At 45.5% G+C, this 19,290-nt stretch overlaps 2 protein-coding genes across 3 annotated transcripts in view; both read left to right on the top strand.

Moving 5' to 3' along the window:
* The window catches only part of ATPAF1 (ATP synthase mitochondrial F1 complex assembly factor 1), a 479,750-nt gene that overhangs the window by 260,212 nt on the left and 200,248 nt on the right, over positions 1 to 19,290 (top strand). The window lies entirely within an intron of this gene.
* On the top strand, positions 5,161 to 17,412 carry LOC126961396 (cytochrome P450 4A11-like). 2 transcript variants are annotated; one of them, XM_050801723.1, is made up of 12 exons: positions 5,161 to 5,405; positions 8,500 to 8,641; positions 9,288 to 9,332; positions 9,810 to 9,937; positions 10,942 to 11,066; positions 11,435 to 11,589; positions 12,030 to 12,136; positions 12,221 to 12,411; positions 12,511 to 12,644; positions 13,542 to 13,606; positions 13,753 to 13,829; positions 16,273 to 17,412. In XM_050801723.1, exons 1-12 carry the CDS (start codon positions 5,211 to 5,213, stop codon positions 16,466 to 16,468), a joined length of 1,560 nt encoding a protein of 519 aa, XP_050657680.1. In that variant the 5' UTR covers positions 5,161 to 5,210; the 3' UTR covers positions 16,469 to 17,412. The 2 variants fall into 2 exon arrangements, with proteins under 2 accessions (XP_050657680.1, XP_050657691.1); XM_050801734.1 differs by lacking the exon at positions 9,288 to 9,332.

Raw genomic sequence — 19,290 nt, 5'->3', positions numbered from 1 at the left:
TTAGAGACCTATGAAGAGACTTAGATTCCAACACAATAATAGTTGGAGATATCGACAACCCACTAACAGTATTAGATCATCATGGCAGAAAATTCACAAAGATATTCAGGGGCTGAGCTGATTATTTGACCAAATGAATCTAATAGACATTTACAGAACCATTCACCCAAAAACGAAACAATATACATTCTTTTCATTGCCACATAACACATACTCTAAAATGGACCATACAATTGGATATGAAACAATCCTCACCACATTCAAAAAAATGAAAATCATATCTCTACATTCTTAGGCCATAGCATAGTAAAAATAGAATTCAATATGAAGAAAAGTTGCAAAAAAACCCATTCAGTTATATGGAAATTAAACAACATGCTCCTGAATGACTTTTGGAAAATTAATAAAATTAAGGCAGAAATTGAGTTCTTAGAAACTAGTGAGAATAAAGATACAACATACCAGAATCTCTAGGACACAGCTAAAATGGTGTTAAGAGGAAAATTCATAGCACTAAATGCCCACATCAAAAAGTCAAAAAGATCTCAAATTGCCAACTTAACATCAAAGTGAAAAGAACTAGAGATGGAAGAGTAAACAAACCCCAAAGCTAGCAGAAGACAAGAAATAACAAAAATTAGAACTGAACTGAAGGAGATTGAGGCAAAAAAAAAAAAAACATACAAAAGATCAACAAATCCAGGGGGTGTTTCTTTAAAAAAATTAATGAGATAGACTGCTAGATAGATAATAAAAAACAAAGGAGAGAAAATTGAAATAAACCCAATTAGAAATGACAAGAATGACATTACCACTTACCCAACAGAAATACAAGTAACAATCAGAGACCATTATGAACACCTCTATGCACACAACTTAGAACATCTAGAATAAATAAATAAATACCTGGATACATACCTCCTGCCAAGACTTAACCAGGTAGAAACTGATTCCCTGAACAGACCAATAACATATGCCAAAATTGAATTAGCAAATAACCTATTAACCAAAAAAAGCCAAGGATGAGATAGATTCACAGCCAAAATCTACCAGATGTACAAAGAAAAACTGGTAGCATAACCACTAAACTATTCTAAAAAAATGAGGAGAGACTTCTCCCTAATTCATTCTGTTAGGCCAGCATCATCCTGATACCAAAATCTGGCAGAGACACAAGAACAACAAAAAACTTCTGACCAATATCCTTGATGAATATTGATGCAAAAATCCTCAACAAAATACTTCCCAACTGAATGCAGCAGCACACCAAAAAGCAACTTCACCATGACCAAATACTCTTTTTGTTGTTGTGGTTGTACTGTAAGTTCTAGGGTACATGTGCACAAACGTGTAGGTTTGTTACATGCGTACACATGTGCCATGTTGGTGTGCTGCACCATTAACTCATCATTTACAATAGGTATTTCTCTTAATGCCATCCCTTCCCCTTCCCCCACCCCAAGACAGGCCCCAGTGTGTGATGTTCCCTGCCCTGTGTCCAAGCGCTCTCATTATTCAATTCCCACCTATGAATGAGAACATGTGGTGTTTGGTTTTCTCTCCTTGTGATAGTATGCTGAGAATGATGGCTTCCAGCTACATCCATGTCCCTATAAAGGACATGAACTCATTCTTTTCTGTGGCTGCATAGTATTCCGTGGTGTATAGGTGCCACATTTTCTTAATCCAGTCTATTATTGATGGACATTTGGGTTGGTTCCAAGTCTTTGCTACTGTGAACAGTGCCTCAATAAACATACGTGTGCATGTGTCTTTATAGCAGCATGATTTATAATCCTTTGGGTATATACTCAGTAATGGGATGGCTGGGTCAAATGGTATTTCTAGTTCTAGATCCTTGAGGAATCACCACACTGTCTTCCACAATGGTTGAACTAGTTTTACAATCCCACCAATGGTGTAAAAGCATTCCTATTTGTCCACATCCTCTCAAGCACCTGTTGTTTCCTGACTTTTTAATGATCCATTCTAACTGGTGTGAGATGGTATCTTTTTGATTTGCATTTCTCTGATGGCCAGTGATGATGAGCATTTTTTCATGTGTCTGTTGGCTGTATAAATGTCTTCTTTTGAGAAGTGTCTGTTCACATCCTTTGCCCACTTTTTGATGGTGTTGCTTGATTTTTTCTTATAAATTTGTTCAAGTTATTTGTAGATTCTGGATATTAGCCCTTTGTCAGATGGGTAGATTGCAAAAATTTTCTCCGATTCTGTAGGTTTCCTGTCCACTCTGATGTTAGTTTCTTTTGCTGTGCAGAGGCTCTTTAGTTTAATTAGATCCCATTTGTCTATTTTGGCTTTTGTTGTCATTGCTTTTGGTGTTTTAGTCATGAAGTCCTTGCACATGCCTATGTCCTGAATGGTATTGCCTAGGTTTTCTTCTATGGTTTTTATGGTTTTAGGTCTAACATTTAAGTCTTTAATCCATCTTGAATTAATTTTTGTATAAGGTGTAAGGAAGGGATCCAGTTTCAGCTTTCTACATATGGCTAGCCAGTTTTCCCAGCACCATTTATTAAATAGGGAATCCTTTCCCCATTTCTTGTTTTTGTCAGGTTTGTCAAAGATCAGATGGTTGTAGATGTGTGGTATTATTTCTTAGGGCACTGTACTGTTTCATTGGTCTATATCTCTGTTCTGGTACCGGTACCATGCTGTTTTGGTTACTGTAGCCTTGTAGTATAGTTTGAAGTCAGGTAGCATGATGCCTTCAGCTTTGTTCTTTTTCCTTAGGATTGTCTTGGCAATGCGAGCTCTTTTTTTGTTCTGTATGAACTTTAAAGCAGTTTTTTCCAATTCTGTGAAGAAAGTCATTGGTAGCTTGATGGGGATGGCATTGAATCTAAAAATTACCTTGGGCAATATGTCCATTTTCACAATATTGATTCTTCCTATCCATGAGCATGGAATGTTCTTCCATTTGTTGTGTCCTCTTTTATTTCGTTGAGCAGTGGTTTGTAGTTCTCCTTGTAGAGGTCCTTCACATCCCTTGTAAGTGGTATTCCTAGGTATTTTATTTTCTTTGTAGCAATTGTGAATGGGAGTTCAGTCATTATTTGGCTTTCTGTTTGTCTATTACTGGTGTGTAGGAATGCTTGTGATTTTTGCACATTGATTTTGTATCCTGAGACTTTGCTGAAGTTTCTTATCAGCTTAAGGAGATTTGGAACTGAGACAATGGGGTTTTCTAAATATACAATCATGTCATCTGCAAACAGAGAAAATTTGACTTCCTCTCTTCCTATTTGAATATCCTTTCTTTTTTTCTCTTACCTGGCCAGAATTTCCAATACAAGCAAAAAACAAACAACCCTATTAAAGACACAGACACTTCTCTAAAGAAGACATATGAGCAGCCAACAAATATTTTTAAAAATTGCTTAACATCACTGATCAACAGAAATGTGAATCAAAACCACATCTCACACAAGTCAGAATGGCTATTATTAAAAAGTTTCAAATCAACATATGCTGTCTAGGCTGCAGAAAAAAAAACATAATGTGTATACATTATTTCTGGAAATGTAAACTAGCTCCACCACCATGGAAAGCAGTTTGGAGATTTCTCAAGGAACTTAAAATAGAACTACCATTTGACCCAGCAATCCCAATGTTAGCTATATATCCAAAAGAAAATAAGTTGTTCTACCAAAAGACACCTCCCCTCGTACATTCATCATGGCACTATTCACAATAGCAAAGACATGGAATCAAGCTTGGTGCCCATCAATGATGGATTGGATAAAGAAAATGTGATACCTATACACAGTGGAATACTCAGCAGTAAGAAAAAAATGCAATCATGTTCTTTGAGCAACATGAATGAATCGGAAGGCAATAATCCTAAGTGAATTAACACAGCAACAGAAAACCAAATACCACATGTTCTCACTGATAAGTGGGAACTACATGTTGGGTACTTATGGACATAGATATGGGAACAATAGACACTGGAGACTACTAGAGGGGTAGGTACAGATATGAGTAAGCATTGAAAGTTTGACTAATATATGCCATACTCACTACCTGAGTGGCAGAATCATTTGTATCCAAACCCTTGGCATCACACAATATAACAGTGTAAAAAACCTGCATACGTATCTGAATCTAAACTAAAAGTTGAAATGATAAAACAAGGAGAAAAAAGAATGCTCATGCACAGATATGCATGTAAAAATGCCAGGGAGGGTTAATTCATAGCAATAGTTACTATTTCACCTACTTTATTAGAGGTTAGCAAAACAATCATTTTTTAAATACTAATTTATGTTCAGTACAGATTGTACTCAACAAGGTAGTGAGGGCTCCTAAACCGAGTGCAAAGGTCTGATTGTGTAATTATGTACAATTGTAGGATGAAAAAAAATTGGCAAGCATGCTCCTGCTGTGGCTATAGTACTAGACAGAAGTAGGACTTAAAATTGCCCTAGGACTTTCTCTGGTAAAGAAGGTAGACCTATCAATAGGGGAAAAGAATCATAACTAACATTATGTAGAATTTTTTTAAATTGTCATGTATATGAATTGAGGGAAAAAAAATCATCTATGGATATTATGAGACCAGTCTCCCCAATGGAATAAAATAAAGTACTTGAACAGCTGCCATATTAGCATCTGTTTGTCCATATTATCATCCAGTTAATAGAAAGACATAATTCCCACTCCTCACTCAATATATAGATGGAAGTGGTTTTTACGGTAAATACAATTAGATTTGCAATAAGACAAAAGTTATGATTCAGGACTTGGTTAATGTTAAGTTTAAATGCACATATCATGTTGAGAATTTTCTTTGAACGTGTAATCAAAAAAAGTGCTACTGAGCGAACATTACTGCAATGTAGTAAAGCAGAATGTAAATTCCTTGAGGTCAGCATTCAAGTCTGTTTTCCTCGCAGTGGTGCCCACACACCAAGCATACTGCCTGGCACACAGTAAATGCTCATTAAATATTTGTGAGGTACATGGGCAAGGAAATGTAGTAGACAGCTGATGAAGCTTTTCTCCCACTGTTCCCCTAGTTGGATCATCCATAGTCAACTGATTATGAACCCTGAGGTCCAAGTTCTGCCCTCCCCCTTCACTCTCCCCACAAGTGGGCGGGACAATCCTCCCAGGACTTCAGCACAGTTGGACAGGGGTGGGCAGGGAGAGGTAGGGGCACTCAGAGATCCAGCAGGTGCTACACCATGAGTGTCTCTGTGCTGAGCCCCAGCAGACTCCTGGGTGGTGTCTCCGGGATCCTCCAAGTGGCCTCCCTGCTCATTCTGCTTCTGCTGCTGATCAAGGCCGCTCAGCTCTACCTGCACAGGCAGTGGCTGCTCAAAGCCTTCCAGCAGTTCCCGTGCTCTCCCTCCCACTGGCTCTTCGGGCACAAACAGGAGGTAAGGAGGAACTCAATGGGGGAGTGGGAGGGCAAAGAGGGATGGGGCTCTGAGACCCTGGTCACAAAATCCATAGAGAAAAGCCTTGTTTTGTAACAAACATGAGGCCTCAAAGGAACACCCAGCCTACCTCTCTGGTGTCAGCTTGTCCCAGTCATGACGAGCTCACTTGTCCCATGAAGCCCATCCTGCTGGTCCTCAGCTCTATCACCCATGCCCTCCTTCTGCAGATATCAAGTGTGTCTTGGCAGTCCTGCACGTGGAGGGCAATGCCTGATTGTCTCCAGGCTGATTACCCCATGAGCCTTGGCTTTTCTCAAAGAACAAGGCTTCTAGATGCTCCCTGCCCAGTCACTCAATGCCATCCCCTCTGCCTGGCCCTGCGTTTGCCTGGGAGCACAGACACCCATCTGAGGAATCCGTGCCGTGAGGAGTTCATGGTCTGTGAAGAATACAGGCAGGAATTTGAGAAGGTGCCAGACTGTAGGAAAAGAGCTCACTCTGCTGGGGTGGATATCCGAGGCAGAGATCTGCTGGTATAGGGAACCAACTGGCTAAGTAAGTTTCCCCAAGACTCACGGAATTTCCACAACATGTGATTTAGGACCTGAAAACCTGACAATTGTGGGTACACATGAAGGGGGCAGCCTGCACAATGTTCTCCAGGTGAGGAGACTGGTGTCTGAGTTGCACATTGAACAGTGTCTGTTGACCTCCTGGCTCTCCTCCCACACACCCGGACTGTGAGCTCCCTGGATGTGAGCATGTCATCCCCTCCCTGTGCCCCAGCAATCAGCAAAATCCTGGCACACCTTGATGATCAGCTCAGGTGTGTAGAGCAAGCTTGTCCAACCCATGCCCCATGGGGCTGCGTGTAGCTCAGGATGGCTTTGAAGGTGGCCCAACACAAATTCATAAACTTTCTTAAAACATTATGAGATTATTTTGCAATTTGTTTGAGCTCATCAGCTATCATTAGTGTTAGTGTATTTTATGTTTGGCCAAAGACAATTCTTTTTCTTCCAATGTGGCCTAGGAAAGCCAAAAGATTAGACATGCCAAGTGTAGAGGAACAGAGGAAAAAGAGAAAGGAGCAGCAAGAGGGCTGAGGAGGGACACAGCCCATCCCCTGTGCACTACTATCCCTGCATGGGGAGGGGGGCAGGTAGGAACAGAGCAAGGTAAGGGGCTGCATGGAGAGGGACTCACCAAGGTGCTATGAATTGAACATACTTATGTGGAGATAGAGGTTGCAGGGAGCTGAGGCCTGTTGTTTCTCAGTAAAGGAGGCAACATAGTTCTCAGCAGAGCAGAACCAATGTGGGGACCTGACAGTGTTCAAGCCCTATATGGATTGGTCCCAATACCACTCTGCCTTCTTTCCCATTCTCCTCCTTTACCATGTGTTACTCACTACCTCACTACCTGCCTATGCATTTCAACCTCTAGGCCTCTGATCACACTGTGCTTGCTACCTGGAATTATCTTCTCAGTCATATCTATCTATCAAGGCCCAGCACCAAGCTACCTCCTTCAAGAAGGCCTCCTGGGCCTCCCAGTAGTGAAGGGCCAACCCTTTTTTCTATGGGATATCCTTCTCAAGAGGCCAGAGCAGTGTTAACTTGACTCGGTTATTTTTCTGCAGTGTCATAAGTGTGGGCTTCTTCTGGGAGAGACCATCTCAGATTTATCTTTGTAACCCAATAGTCCCTCAGTAGATGATGACTCAATGAGTGAGGAAGAGTTTTCTAATGTTCAGTTCTGAGTTAGGTCCCTCTTCAAAGCTTCCCCAGATGCTTATCCTTCCTTCCATCTCATGTCCATTATCCCCTACTGCACAGCCTCTAATCTTCCTTACCCCCCAACTAGACTGAAAATTCCACACAGATAAGGACTACAGCTGCATCCTAATGCAGTGCCTAAACCACACTGGGCACATAGTGTGTGCGCAGTAAGCGTGTGCTGAATGAAGGAGCCTGTCCCACAGTAGGGCAAGCTGCCTCAGAGCTGGCGAATATGATTGTCAGAAGGAGGTTGGAAGACATTAGATACTTATGTGGTAGACAGTTGCTTTGAGTTACTAGAAGCAGTTGAAATAAAGAAGAGTTGGCTACATGGAACATCACTAGGACCCAATGTCTATGAGGGTTCCAGATGAGATTAAAGCAAAGCTGAGTCTTGGAAGCTGAGGAGAGCTGGCTGCTCTGTGGCAGAGGGGAAGGGCATTTACGGTAGAGAAAAGAGCAAGTGCCAGGGCCCAGAAGAGTGAGCAGGTGTGTGAATCAGCAGCAGTGGTGGCATTGGCGTTGAAGCTGAAACAAACAGGTGATGATGGAATTGCCAGCAGGGCTGGAGGCAAGAAAAGAGAAGTTGAAGCCAGAAAGCCAAGGGCTTTGTGATCCACATCGAAGAGTTTAGAAAGATGACTGCAGGCAGCAGGGAGCTCATAATTCATTGATAAATGAAAATACAAATAAGAAACTCAAATCTCAAAATTATAGTCCAACACCAGCATCATATGCATATACCCAGACTCCATTCCATAAATCTGTACATATTCAACATATAGAATACTATTATGCACACAATTTTATAGTTGATCTCTTTTTGTTTAGCCATATACATCCCAAATGCTATCTTATCTTCACAAATATTTACCATATATGCTGGGATAATATTGAAAATATAACAAGTATGATTATGTAAAATTATTGTATAATTTAAAATGTTTACATTAATTCATTTTATTCTCTAAATATACTAAATGATTTTGCAAATCTACTTATCAAGTGATACAAGTTATGCACATTGCCCATGGAAAACGTTGTATTTATGACTTCCAGAGATTGTACACAACATGAAGACAAAGGCTGACTTAAATTTCTGCTGGCAGTATTGAGTGAGGGCTCATAGCACTTGGCCTAATGTCAAGTCCTGGGAAAAGAGCAAGAATCTGGATCACAGCTGAGGTCATCAGAAACAGATCTAAATCCCTAACCTCTGCTACATGGCTCCTGTGGTTGTCCTGCCCTTCACTCTTGCTGCAAAGACTAGAAGTAAATGAAAGTGTTCATCTGTCTACCCTCGTTGACAGTTCCAACAGGACCAGGAGCTACAAAGGATTCGGAAATGGGTGGAGATGTTCCCAAGTGCCTGTCCTCTTTGGCTATGGGGAGGCAAAGCTCGTGTCCAGCTCCATGACCCTGACTATATGAAGGTGATTCTGGGGAGATCAGGTGAGATAGAACTCCCATCCCAACTGCAATGTCTCTTCCCTCTTGACACATGCCCCTGGGTCATGTGTTAAAATTCCAGAAGAGAATGGCTGTTCAAACATCAATATCTGAAACCTCTCCCATGCATCCACCAAGCCTACCATGCCCAGGCTGTAGTCAAGAATATTTACTGAATACCGAATGTTTAAAACAATATGTGGGGCTGAATTTTCTATTCTTTTTTCCATTTCTCTATTAAGAAAATTAAGATTGTAAATTGCCCCAGATCTGTAAAACAAATTTCATACTCACATTGACTTGGGTTTCGAAGCTCTAATTGTTGCCTGTCCTGGTATGCAGGTGACTAGGAAAACATCAATGTAGAAAATCCCATGGCTCCGTATTATTCATTGTCATAGAAGACCTAGCCTATGTGTCTCACCAGTTCACCTTCCTAGCCCTCTGGGTGTTTTCCTGACGGAACACTGAGTCTGTCTTCCTGAGCTCACACTGACCTTCAGGACAGAAATAGAAGTGGATGGGAGTCAAGTAGGAGGTGACATGGGTCAAACTGCCAACTGACAGACACCAAGAACTGATGGCTGCCTCTGAGACTGCCTTGCTTAGTAGCTCCTAGTTTCCTATAAAGCCCTTTCTTACCTTTCAGACCCGAAATCCCAAGATCCCTACAGATTCCTGGCTCCATGGATTGGTATGTGTGCAAACTAGGGCTGCAGCCCACTCCCTAGTTAGGTTTGAGTTATTTCTTTGGCTCACAGAAAACAACAGATTAGGGGCCATCCCCAAATCAAGCCTCATTTCCTTCTTCTAACAAGACCCTCACCCCTTCCTAATGCTGGTGCAAACCTTCCTGAGGCTCAGCTTCTTCCATTTCATGTCTCAGTTCTCTCCAGACATCCTTGGCCTCACGTTTATTTTACATCTGCCCACAACCCTTTTCAACTTTATCTCACAGCTCACATCATAATCACATGGATGTAGCAGTTCAATCAGAAAATTCACATGCCTGAAACATGCCTCCTTTTCCTGCATTTGCCCATGATGTGGCTTCTTCTGGATAGTTCTCTCCCCAAGAAGCCACCTTTCTCCCTCCCAAATTGTCACCAGTCATCCCTAGGTCTGTGCAGCCCCCGACACACACACATACACACATTCATGTCTACCTTAGGGTACGGCTTGCTCCTGTTGAATGGGCAGACATGGTTCCAGCACCGACGGATGCTGACCCCAGCCTTCCACTATGACATCCTGAAGGCCTACGTGGCGCTCATGGCCGACTCTGTACGAGTGATGCTGGTGAGTCCATGTCTCTCTGCTCTCCCCACACCCACGCACAGCACACACTCTCACGAACTCCACTCTCAACCCTGTGTCCCACAGGCGGCTATAGACATAGACACATGGAACAACACTCTCATGTCATTGCTGTGAGAGTAGAGGGTTCCCCAGAGTTGTATAAAGTAGGAGAACACCCAGACATCAGGTCAGATCCACACTTTGTTCCCCACCATAGGAATAGAGATTCGTGGTGAACACAAGGCCCTTCTCCTCCCACTTTGAAACCTTCAGCACAAGGGACCGGAGGAGTGTGCAATCTTTTTGGACAGCAGGACTTCCTATGCTAGCTGGCCTGGGCAATGGCAGCTTCAGTGGCAGCATGGACAGGCCAAGATGTCACCCACCCGGGCTCTAGCCTGGGGCCCCAGGTTTCTGCATAGATTTAAACCACCCTTGGAAGGAAATGAACACCAGGTCTATGTTCTCAGAGCAATATCTGCCATAGCATCATCTCCAATCAGGACTCTGATTTCTCACCCAACTGTGCCCAGCAAATTTTCTTGGATGGAAAAGAATTGAAGTCCCTGTTTTCTCTACAACAGAATGCCCATACTAGCCCCTTAAGCTATCTTTGGCACTGAAACTTTCCTACTAGTCCCTCAGAACTAGCTCAGCTCTCAGAACACTGAAGAGTCCCCCATTATTTATCCCAGAACAACAATAACAACAAAATTTTCACAACCATATGTCCTAACTGAATCTCAAAATTCAATACTTAATCCATGCTATTGCGAGAGGATCTGTTTAATGTTGAATTAAAAGAATTAGGGGTCAATTTACCAACACTGGCTTTACAGTCCCAGTTTCTACAATGCATCTGCTCTGTAAAAGGAACAATCCCAACCAAGATATCTGCAAGCTACAGGAAAAAACAAGATATCTGCAGGTACAGGAAAAAGCCAGGCCTTATTAGCAAAGCACTTCTTGGAGATTAAGAAGGTTCATGCCCCCTCCCACCACAGGACAAATGGGAAAAGCTCCTTGGCCAGGATTCCCCTCTGGAGGTCTTTCAGCACGTCTCCTTGATGACCCTGGACACCATCATGAAGTGTGCCTTCAGCCACCAGGGCAGCATCCAGGTGGACAGGTCAGTGCTAACCCTCCAGTTGCAGGGCCCTTGTTCTTATCAAGCGGAGTGCACATACCTGAGGGGCAGGTGGGGGAGCGTGAAGGCTCACCTCCACACAAAGGAAGAGTCAGTCTCTGACCAAACTCTAATTCCAGTCCAGACCAAACAAAGTCTCAGGAACAGATGCCTAATTCCTAGCACAGGTGGACCCTGGTTGTTCATACCATCTGACAAAGGCCAAAGGATAATAGGGCTGTAAGACAGAAGAAACATTGCCTCAAGGCTGCTTGTCCCCATTATCTGAGGCTGCCTCCTCTCAGACCCCATTCTACTTCTGGGTAATGGGCCCACCCCTACTATGGTCTCTTCTTCATACTCTCCCTCAGGGATTCTCAGTCCTACATCCAGGCCATTAGTGACCTGAACAACCTGACTTTTTCCCGAGCGCGGAATGCCTTTCACCAGAATGACACCATCTACAGCCTGACCTCTACTGGCCGCTGGACACACCGCGCCTGCCAGCTCGCCCATCAGCACACAGGTTCTGTCTCTTCCTCTTGTCTCCCGGCCTTTCCCAGGCACAGTGGAAGAACCTGCCCTGACTCCTCAGGCAGAAAAGGCCCCTAGGAACCCTGCAGAAGCCAGAACACACTCAGTCTGGGGAATTCCCTTGCTCGGGGGCTGGGAGCCGAGATGTGAGGGGCCAGATTCTGTGCCTTAGTTTATCAATGTCCCCACATGGAAGTAACTGAATGAGACCCTGTCCAAACAGCATTCAAACGGGGCCTCCATGAACTGTGCCACTGGAGGAAGGGGTGCCCTGCCTCACACAGTACTAGAGCTTCCACCCCTGACCCTGCACCCACACTCACATTCATGCTGATATCTACCAGACACCCACATGGGGGCACTTGGGCAGCTAGGCCTCCTGGGGGCTGCTGATGGTCCCAGCTCTGCCTGGTAACCATTGTTCTGGTACAGACCAAGTGATCCAACTGAGGAAGGCTCAACTACAGAAGGAGGGGGAGCTGGAGAAGGTCAAGAGGAAGAAGCACTTGGATTTCCTGGACATCCTCCTCTTGGCCAAAGTGAGTATGTGTAGGAAAGGCCTGAGTCTTTGCCCAGAAGTACAGAGCAAGTACAGCCCTGCACTTTCACCACGGTCTTCCCAGATGGAGAATGGGAGCATCTTGTCAGACAAGGACCTCCGTGCCGAAGTGGACACATTCATGTTCGAGGGCCACGACACCACAGCCAGTGGGATCTCCTGGATTCTGTATGCTCTGGCCACACACCCCAAGCATCAGGAGAGGTGCCGGGAAGAGATCCATGGCCTCCTGGGTGATGGAGCCTCCATCACCTGGTGAGTGAGGGCTCAAAAGATGGGGTTCCATGCCTTCTCTACAGGGGAAGCCCCTGGTCTGCCCGGGCCTTGCTGATGTTCAGGATGGGCTTGTTTCAGGAACCACCTGGACCAGATGCCCTATACCACCATGTGCATTAAGGAGGCACTGAGACTCTACCCACCGGTGCCAGGCATTAGCAGAGAGCTCAGCACTCCCGTCACCTTCCCTGATGGGCGCTCCTTGCCCAAAGGTATGAACGTCCCCCACACTCTCACCTAAACTCTCCACAGGGACATGTGGTGGGTCAGAAATCCATGTGTGCTTCAGAGTTCTGCACATCTCTGGGTCTCCCTTTTGTATTAAAAAAATCAAAAACATACTTTGTATTTAGGATTAAGAATTTGAAATGTCTGGCCGAGAGCTCGAACTCACCAAAAGTTCAAGAAATAAATGTTAATCTCCGAATGTGGCCTTGGGTCAGTAACTCTAAAATTCTACTCCTTGAGATGTGCGGGGCTGGAAAGAGAATCAGACAAGGGCAGAGAGGGATGTGTTTCTTTCCTCATGGGGTCAGTGCAAAAGAGGCTCATCAGGAATCTCATTTCCCGGGTCAGCTGTTGTCCAGTCTCTGAGGAACTCTCAGGTTGATGGCAGAGAGCAGCTGATGACCAGATCTGGGGCCACCAAGGCGCAACCTCCCCGGTTCTGGTCCCAGTCCTGCCATAACCTAGTTGTGTGAACATAGACAAGACAATTGATCTCTCTGAGACTCAGGTATCTCCCCTGAAAACGAGAGCAAAAGAATGTCTTCCTTGGAGCGCTGTTGTATTGAGTGAGTTCATGTATATTCTCCAACGGACCTTGGAGGATATTTGATGAATGTGAAATGTCCCTGAACTTACTCTAAACAGTAATGCTCTGATTCTTTCTTGCTTCTCATTCCTGCATAAATGGTTGTCTATTCATCATCTGAACTCACATGCTTTGTCAAGCCTAACCCACCTGCATAATGGCAGAATCATCCCAGTCAAAGTGACAATTTGTGGAAAGTAGGCCTTTTGGGCCTTCTTTTGCCCCTGCTGGCTGAAGTACCAGGCCACCCCGGGAGAATGATCAGTCTTCTCTCTGTTTCCAACCTGCACCACAGGTATCACGGTCATGCTCTCCATTTATGGCCTTCACCACAACCCAAAAGTGTGGCCCAACCCAGAGGTATGTAGTCCCTGAGAGGAGGAAGTGGGGTGATCTCTCAAGACCAATACCTTCTCCTGCTTCCACCTCTGGGAGTCCTGTCCCCTCGTGGGTGGCAAGTAGGGGCTGGATCCTTACCTATCCTGGCTCTGGCGCTCTCTCTGCAGGTGTTTGACCCTTCCCGTTTTGCACCGGGTTCTGCTCAACACAGCCACGCTTTCCTGCCCTTCTCAGGAGGATCAAGGTGAGACGTCCTGTGTGGTAATTGGAAGAGAGAAATAAGGGAAGTCTCTAGTCAACCCTCTGATCTTTGAGAGCCAGATGTTCATATGTGGCATCTTCAGATGTGCCCTTAGATGTTGGTACTTGTGGGAAAGTCAGGCACCTGGTGTGAGTGTCTCTGTACAAAAGGAAGGTGGCATTCCAGAGCACCCCATGGAGACTTTGCTCCCTCTGCTTCTTCAAATAGGCAGCCTGAATTCACTGTCAGTGCATGTTCCACCCTTCAGTATATTCACATATTTTCCTCACTTTAGGGATATGAATTATCAAAATTAGATATTCTCCAGTGAATTCAACTTCAGCTGTTTGCTTTTCTCAGTTATCACGAATAGTAAACAGTAGATTTCTCTCTCCCCACACATCCTCAATGCTGCACACTACCTTCCCTATTTAATTCACCAGTCTGCCATAGAGATGAATCATTGAAATTTTTGCGTCTGTTTCTAATACAGATGACCTGCAAGTCCTACCTTTCAAGCCACATAAGGGAGAGGTTAAGGTAGCCCTTTGAAGAAAGTTTTACAACAGTGTGTGTCATATCATACATTTTTCTGTCTTGCCCAATGAAATTTTTACCGTATTATATAGTGTTCACACATTTATGTCTATTTCCCCATTTGGCAAATCTGTACATACCTTGGGATCTTTATGCCATAGTCCTGTAATCCACTTAGCACAATATTGGCCGAAAACACAAAAATGTGAACAGTACACTGTCTTGGAGAGAAAAGCACAATAATTATTATATAACGCACAACATTTGAAGACTCCTGGTATGTGAAAGATAAAACACACTTGAAATAGCTGTTGAGCTGGAGAGGAAAACTCCAGAATGGCTGCGGTGGAAATCATTGTGGCATCAGAAATTGTCCTGTGACATACAAACAGGCAAAAACAATATAAATTCTTAGTAGAAACAAAGTTTGTTCAAAGAAATAATTATGTGACTTCTTCAAATGGTGAGTTCACTTTCACAGAACAGGCTTTAAGAAAAAGCTTCCTCCTGAAACTCCTTCTCCAGCACTGGTCTGTCTATCCCAGCATGAGAAAGTCTTCCTAAACATTGCCTGCAAATCATGTCGCTGCCATTAGAAAACCGGAGAGCATTCCTAAGCTCCATTTCTAGCTCAGAACTATATTTACTCTCAGTGTATTTCCTTCTATTTTATTCATTTTAAAACTTAAATAACATCATTCAAATATAAAAGTATTTCTTAAGCCTACCTCTGTGGGTCAAGTCCTGTGCAGCGTGATAAGAAAACAGAGATAAAAGGTACAAAAATGTGTTGTACAGAAATATATCCTGTGCTCCAGACACACATCATTCCATCATCCATCCTTTCACTCATTCACTCACTGAGTGGCTTGTCGAGTGTCCCTGTCCCTGGTGCTGAGACTGTGAGTGTTCATGGATAAATCACGAATGCTACCGGGGGGGCTGGGAGGGAGAGTCACAGCTGGCAGGGAGTGAGAGGCAGCTGGGCTCTGACTTTAGCCTTGAGGATGTGGCAGGCAGAGGTGGAGGGAGGACATTCTCAGCCATCTCCACATGAACAGGGCTAGGACGTGGGCTTGACAGGTAAAATGTGGGTGAGTTAACAGCCCACAGAGGGCTTGTCTGCCAACTGAGGCATTGGGATGCTGTCCCCTCTATGATGCAGAGCGTGGGAGGGTCTGAGCTGGGCTGTGGCTTCAGTGTGCAGGGAGGGGAAGCAGAAATCCAGAAAGTCCAGGTGACAAGACTGAGGAAAGGCAAAGAAGGACGTTTCTGGGGTAGAATTAGAAGGCTACAGGGGCTGGTGGATGGAGGAGTGAGGTTAGACAGGAACCCGGACCCTGGAGTGGGAGGCAGGTGGGGCAACAGCTGAGGACCACCCACCCAGTTCCCCTCCAGGAAGCCTCCCATTGCCCTTCTGACTCCCTTAATCCACCCATCGGGGGCCCCCTATGAGGATTAATGTCCCCGTGCGTCCCACTACATGGGAAGCACCTGAGAGTGTGGCCCACCCTCACCCTACAGGACCTGAACTGACCTCCACACTGAAGAACAAGAAATGTTTGTGGAGGAGTGAACAAACCACTGATTAACCCTTTATCTATTCATGTGATTAGACTCTGCCTTAGAGCCCTGGCCCTGTCTTGATAGAGGGTTTCAGGCCTGCTGAGAGCAGAGGTAGAAGATGGAAGTTAGAAGCTAGCCCAGGAAGACGGCTCTGTCCAAGGTTTGGGATAGTGTGAAGCCAGGATGGGGTAGAAGTGTCCATAGGCTGTAAGTGTGCAGGGGCTGGACACATGAGGTTGGGCACTGAATGCCCAGCCCAGGGCTGGGGTCAGGGGCCAAAACCTGCTCAGATCAGAATGGAGCCTGAGGCCTCTTCTCAATTCATTGTCTCTGCCTGGCCCAGGAACTGCATCGGGAAACAATTTGCCATGAACGAGCTGAAGGTGGCCACGGCCCTGACCCTGCTCCGCTTCGAGCTGCTGCCTGACCCCACCAGGATCCCCATCCCCATGGCACGACTTGTGTTGAAGTCCAAAAATGGAATCCACCTGCGTCTCAGGAGGCTCCCTAACCCTTGTGAGGACAAGGACCAGCTTTGAGGGCCTCCACCTGCCATCCTGTCTTCCTGACCCCCGCTCCTGTCTCCTGTCTGTCTGCCCATATCCTGCTTTCTATCCGCCCACCTTCCCTTCTTCCCACCTGCCTGCTGTCCTGCCTCCTGTCCCTCAGTCTGCCTGCCCTTCTCTCTCACCTTTCTCCAGGCTCCCTACCTGCTTGTCTACCTGTCTCCTACCCACCTGTATCTCTTGTTGGGAGAAAAACTTGGTGTTGAGAGAAGCTGAGGCTTCTGCATGTCTGACATAATGTAAGAGTCTTGGAACATGTCGAGGGTCCAGTTTCTAAAACACCTTGTGGCCTTTGGAACACCACACTGTGTGCTAAAGGGTGGAAGGCTACCCTGACGCACCATCATCTAAGCCCAGGGCATAAAACCCCTCATGACTTGGAAAGAATCCAGGGCTCGTGGCTCTGGAATGTGTCTGGACCTGCTGGCTCCTTGCTTCTTGCTCTCCCAGGATCAATTGTATCTTGAGTTAAAAGAACCTGCTCTCTATTATCTCAAGTAGCAGAGCGTATGCTAAACCATCAGTTGTAAATCATGTGCTTAATGCAATGTGCTCTTTCGACCCCCACATTCTCACCACCTGTTTCTTGGTTCAATCACCAATAAATAGTCTGGGCTTCCAGAGCTCCGGGCCTTCACAGCCTCCATACTTAGCATTGGCAACCTGGACCGACTTTCTCTCTCAAACTGTCTTTTCTCATTCCTTTGACTCTGCCGGACTTTGTCACTCCCACGACCTGGTGTTGGGTCTGATCACTCCAACATCCCTGAATCTCCACTCACCTCCCAAACTCCTGCCTGCCCTCCAGACTGTCTGCCCATACATCTATCTCCTTCTTCCTGCCTGCTTGTCTGTTTCTGTGTTAGTTTCCTATTGCTGCTGTAATAAACTATCACAATCTCAGTGATTTTAAATAATGGCTTTTTATTCTCTTATAGTTCTGGAGGTCAAAGTCAGATATGAGTTTCACTGGATGAAAACAAATTCTGGACAGGGCCAAACCCCCACCCCCAGAAGGCTTCAGGGAGAGCCCCGCCCCTTGGCGTTTCAGCTCCAGAGTTGCCTTTTTTGCATTCCTTGGTACTGTCCCCTCCTTCCTCTATAAAGCCAATGGCATCTTCAAATCTCTCGCTCTCTCTGACTGTCTTCACATCTCTTTCTCTCTTATAAGGACCCTTGTGGCTAGTTACATCAAGCTTATTAAGATAATCAAAGGTAATGTCACCACTTCAAGATCCATTACTTACTCAAAAGTCCATTGTGACATATGCAGTTCCACAATCACAGGTTTCATGAATTAGGATGTGGACAACATGGAGACCCATTGTTCATCCTAGCACAGCCCCTACCTGATTGTCATCTGATGTGTCCATCTAAACCTGTCCTGTATGCTACCCACCTACGTACATGATTGTCAGTCAGACAATCCCTCCATCTTCCCTCCTCTTTAGAATAAGGTTTGCAAGCTTGCATGCTTTGTCCAGCTTCACATGGAAGACGATAGGTTTAGAAGAGGAGACACTAAGGCAGGGAGATAAATCCCTACTGAGGAGAGAAAATGGAGATGAGGTGTGCCCATTGGTGCCAGAACCCAAGCAGGACCTGACTTGACCCATCCCCCTGCACACAGCCTCCTACCATGTCTCCCCTGGTGCCCACACCCTGTCCAGCTCCTGAGGCTCCCATGGTAGCTAAGTTTAGACAAAGGATATTTATCTAGGAGATCAGAGGGAGAAGCTCACACCCATAGGGAAAAGACGCAGGCCTCCATTCAAGATTTAGATTCAAAATGAATCACAGCAAGGCTGAGCTAAGGGCCTGTCTTGCTACGTTTTGTGTTACTGTAACCGAATACCCAAGGCTGGGTAATTGATCCAGAAAAGAGGTTTTTTGGCTCATGATCTGGTGGCTGAAAAGTTTAAGTTTAGGCAGCTCAGTCAGATGAAGGCCTCATGCAGCTTCCACTCGTGGCAGAAAGCAAAAAGGGAGTGGCACGTGCTACGATTGCATGGTGACAGAGGAAGCATGAGAGAGAGACTAAGGAAGCAAGACTCTGTTTTGGTCCCAATGTCTTGGAAACTTGTCCATTCCAGATACAGCAGAAACTCAAGCCCGTGAGGTGGAAGGGGGCACTCATCTCTTCATAAAGGATCTGTCCCCATGATCTAAATATCTCCCACTGGGACCCACCTCCAACACTGCTGTGTTGGGGATGAAGGTTTCAGGAGGAGTTTGGTTAGGAACACCCCACATCCCAGCCATAGTGAGGCTGCACTGAGCTGAGCAGGAAAGCCTCAAAGGCCTGGTCTGGCATGAGGGCCTTGTAAACTCAGCTCTCTCCACTGTCCCAGTAGGTGTAGAAAGACACCCCAGCCTAGCAACGTCACCAGGCACCTGTCAACCTCCCTCACATATGGAACCTGCAGGCTTCTCAGGAAGCTCATGGAGTGGGCAGCTGTCCAGTCAGGGGTGGGAGGAGCCCAGGCAGGCAAATGGGTCCGGCTGGTGGAAGAGGCTGTCAGAACCCAAGCAGCTCCTTCCCAACAGCACGAATTCTTGGTCGTCTTCTGCCTCTCTGGCTGGCCACCGTGACGGGGCAGGGGCATCCTCAATCCTGCCCGCACTTGGTGACTGCCTGGGTGCTGGTACTGCTGACCCTGGGCCCTGTTCCAGTACCCAGGCCCCATGTACTACCCCTGGGCTAGTGTCACTGATTGTCCCAGCCTCTCGTAATGCAGACCGTGCTTCCCTTCCTATATCTGAACCCAGGTGTTCCTCCCACCTATTGCCCATTC

Source organism: Macaca thibetana, chromosome 1 (genome assembly GCF_024542745.1).
Source record: "Macaca thibetana thibetana isolate TM-01 chromosome 1, ASM2454274v1, whole genome shotgun sequence".
NCBI classification, from domain to species: domain Eukaryota; kingdom Metazoa; phylum Chordata; class Mammalia; order Primates; family Cercopithecidae; genus Macaca; species Macaca thibetana.
This window is presented reverse-complemented; position numbering and strand designations above follow the sequence as displayed.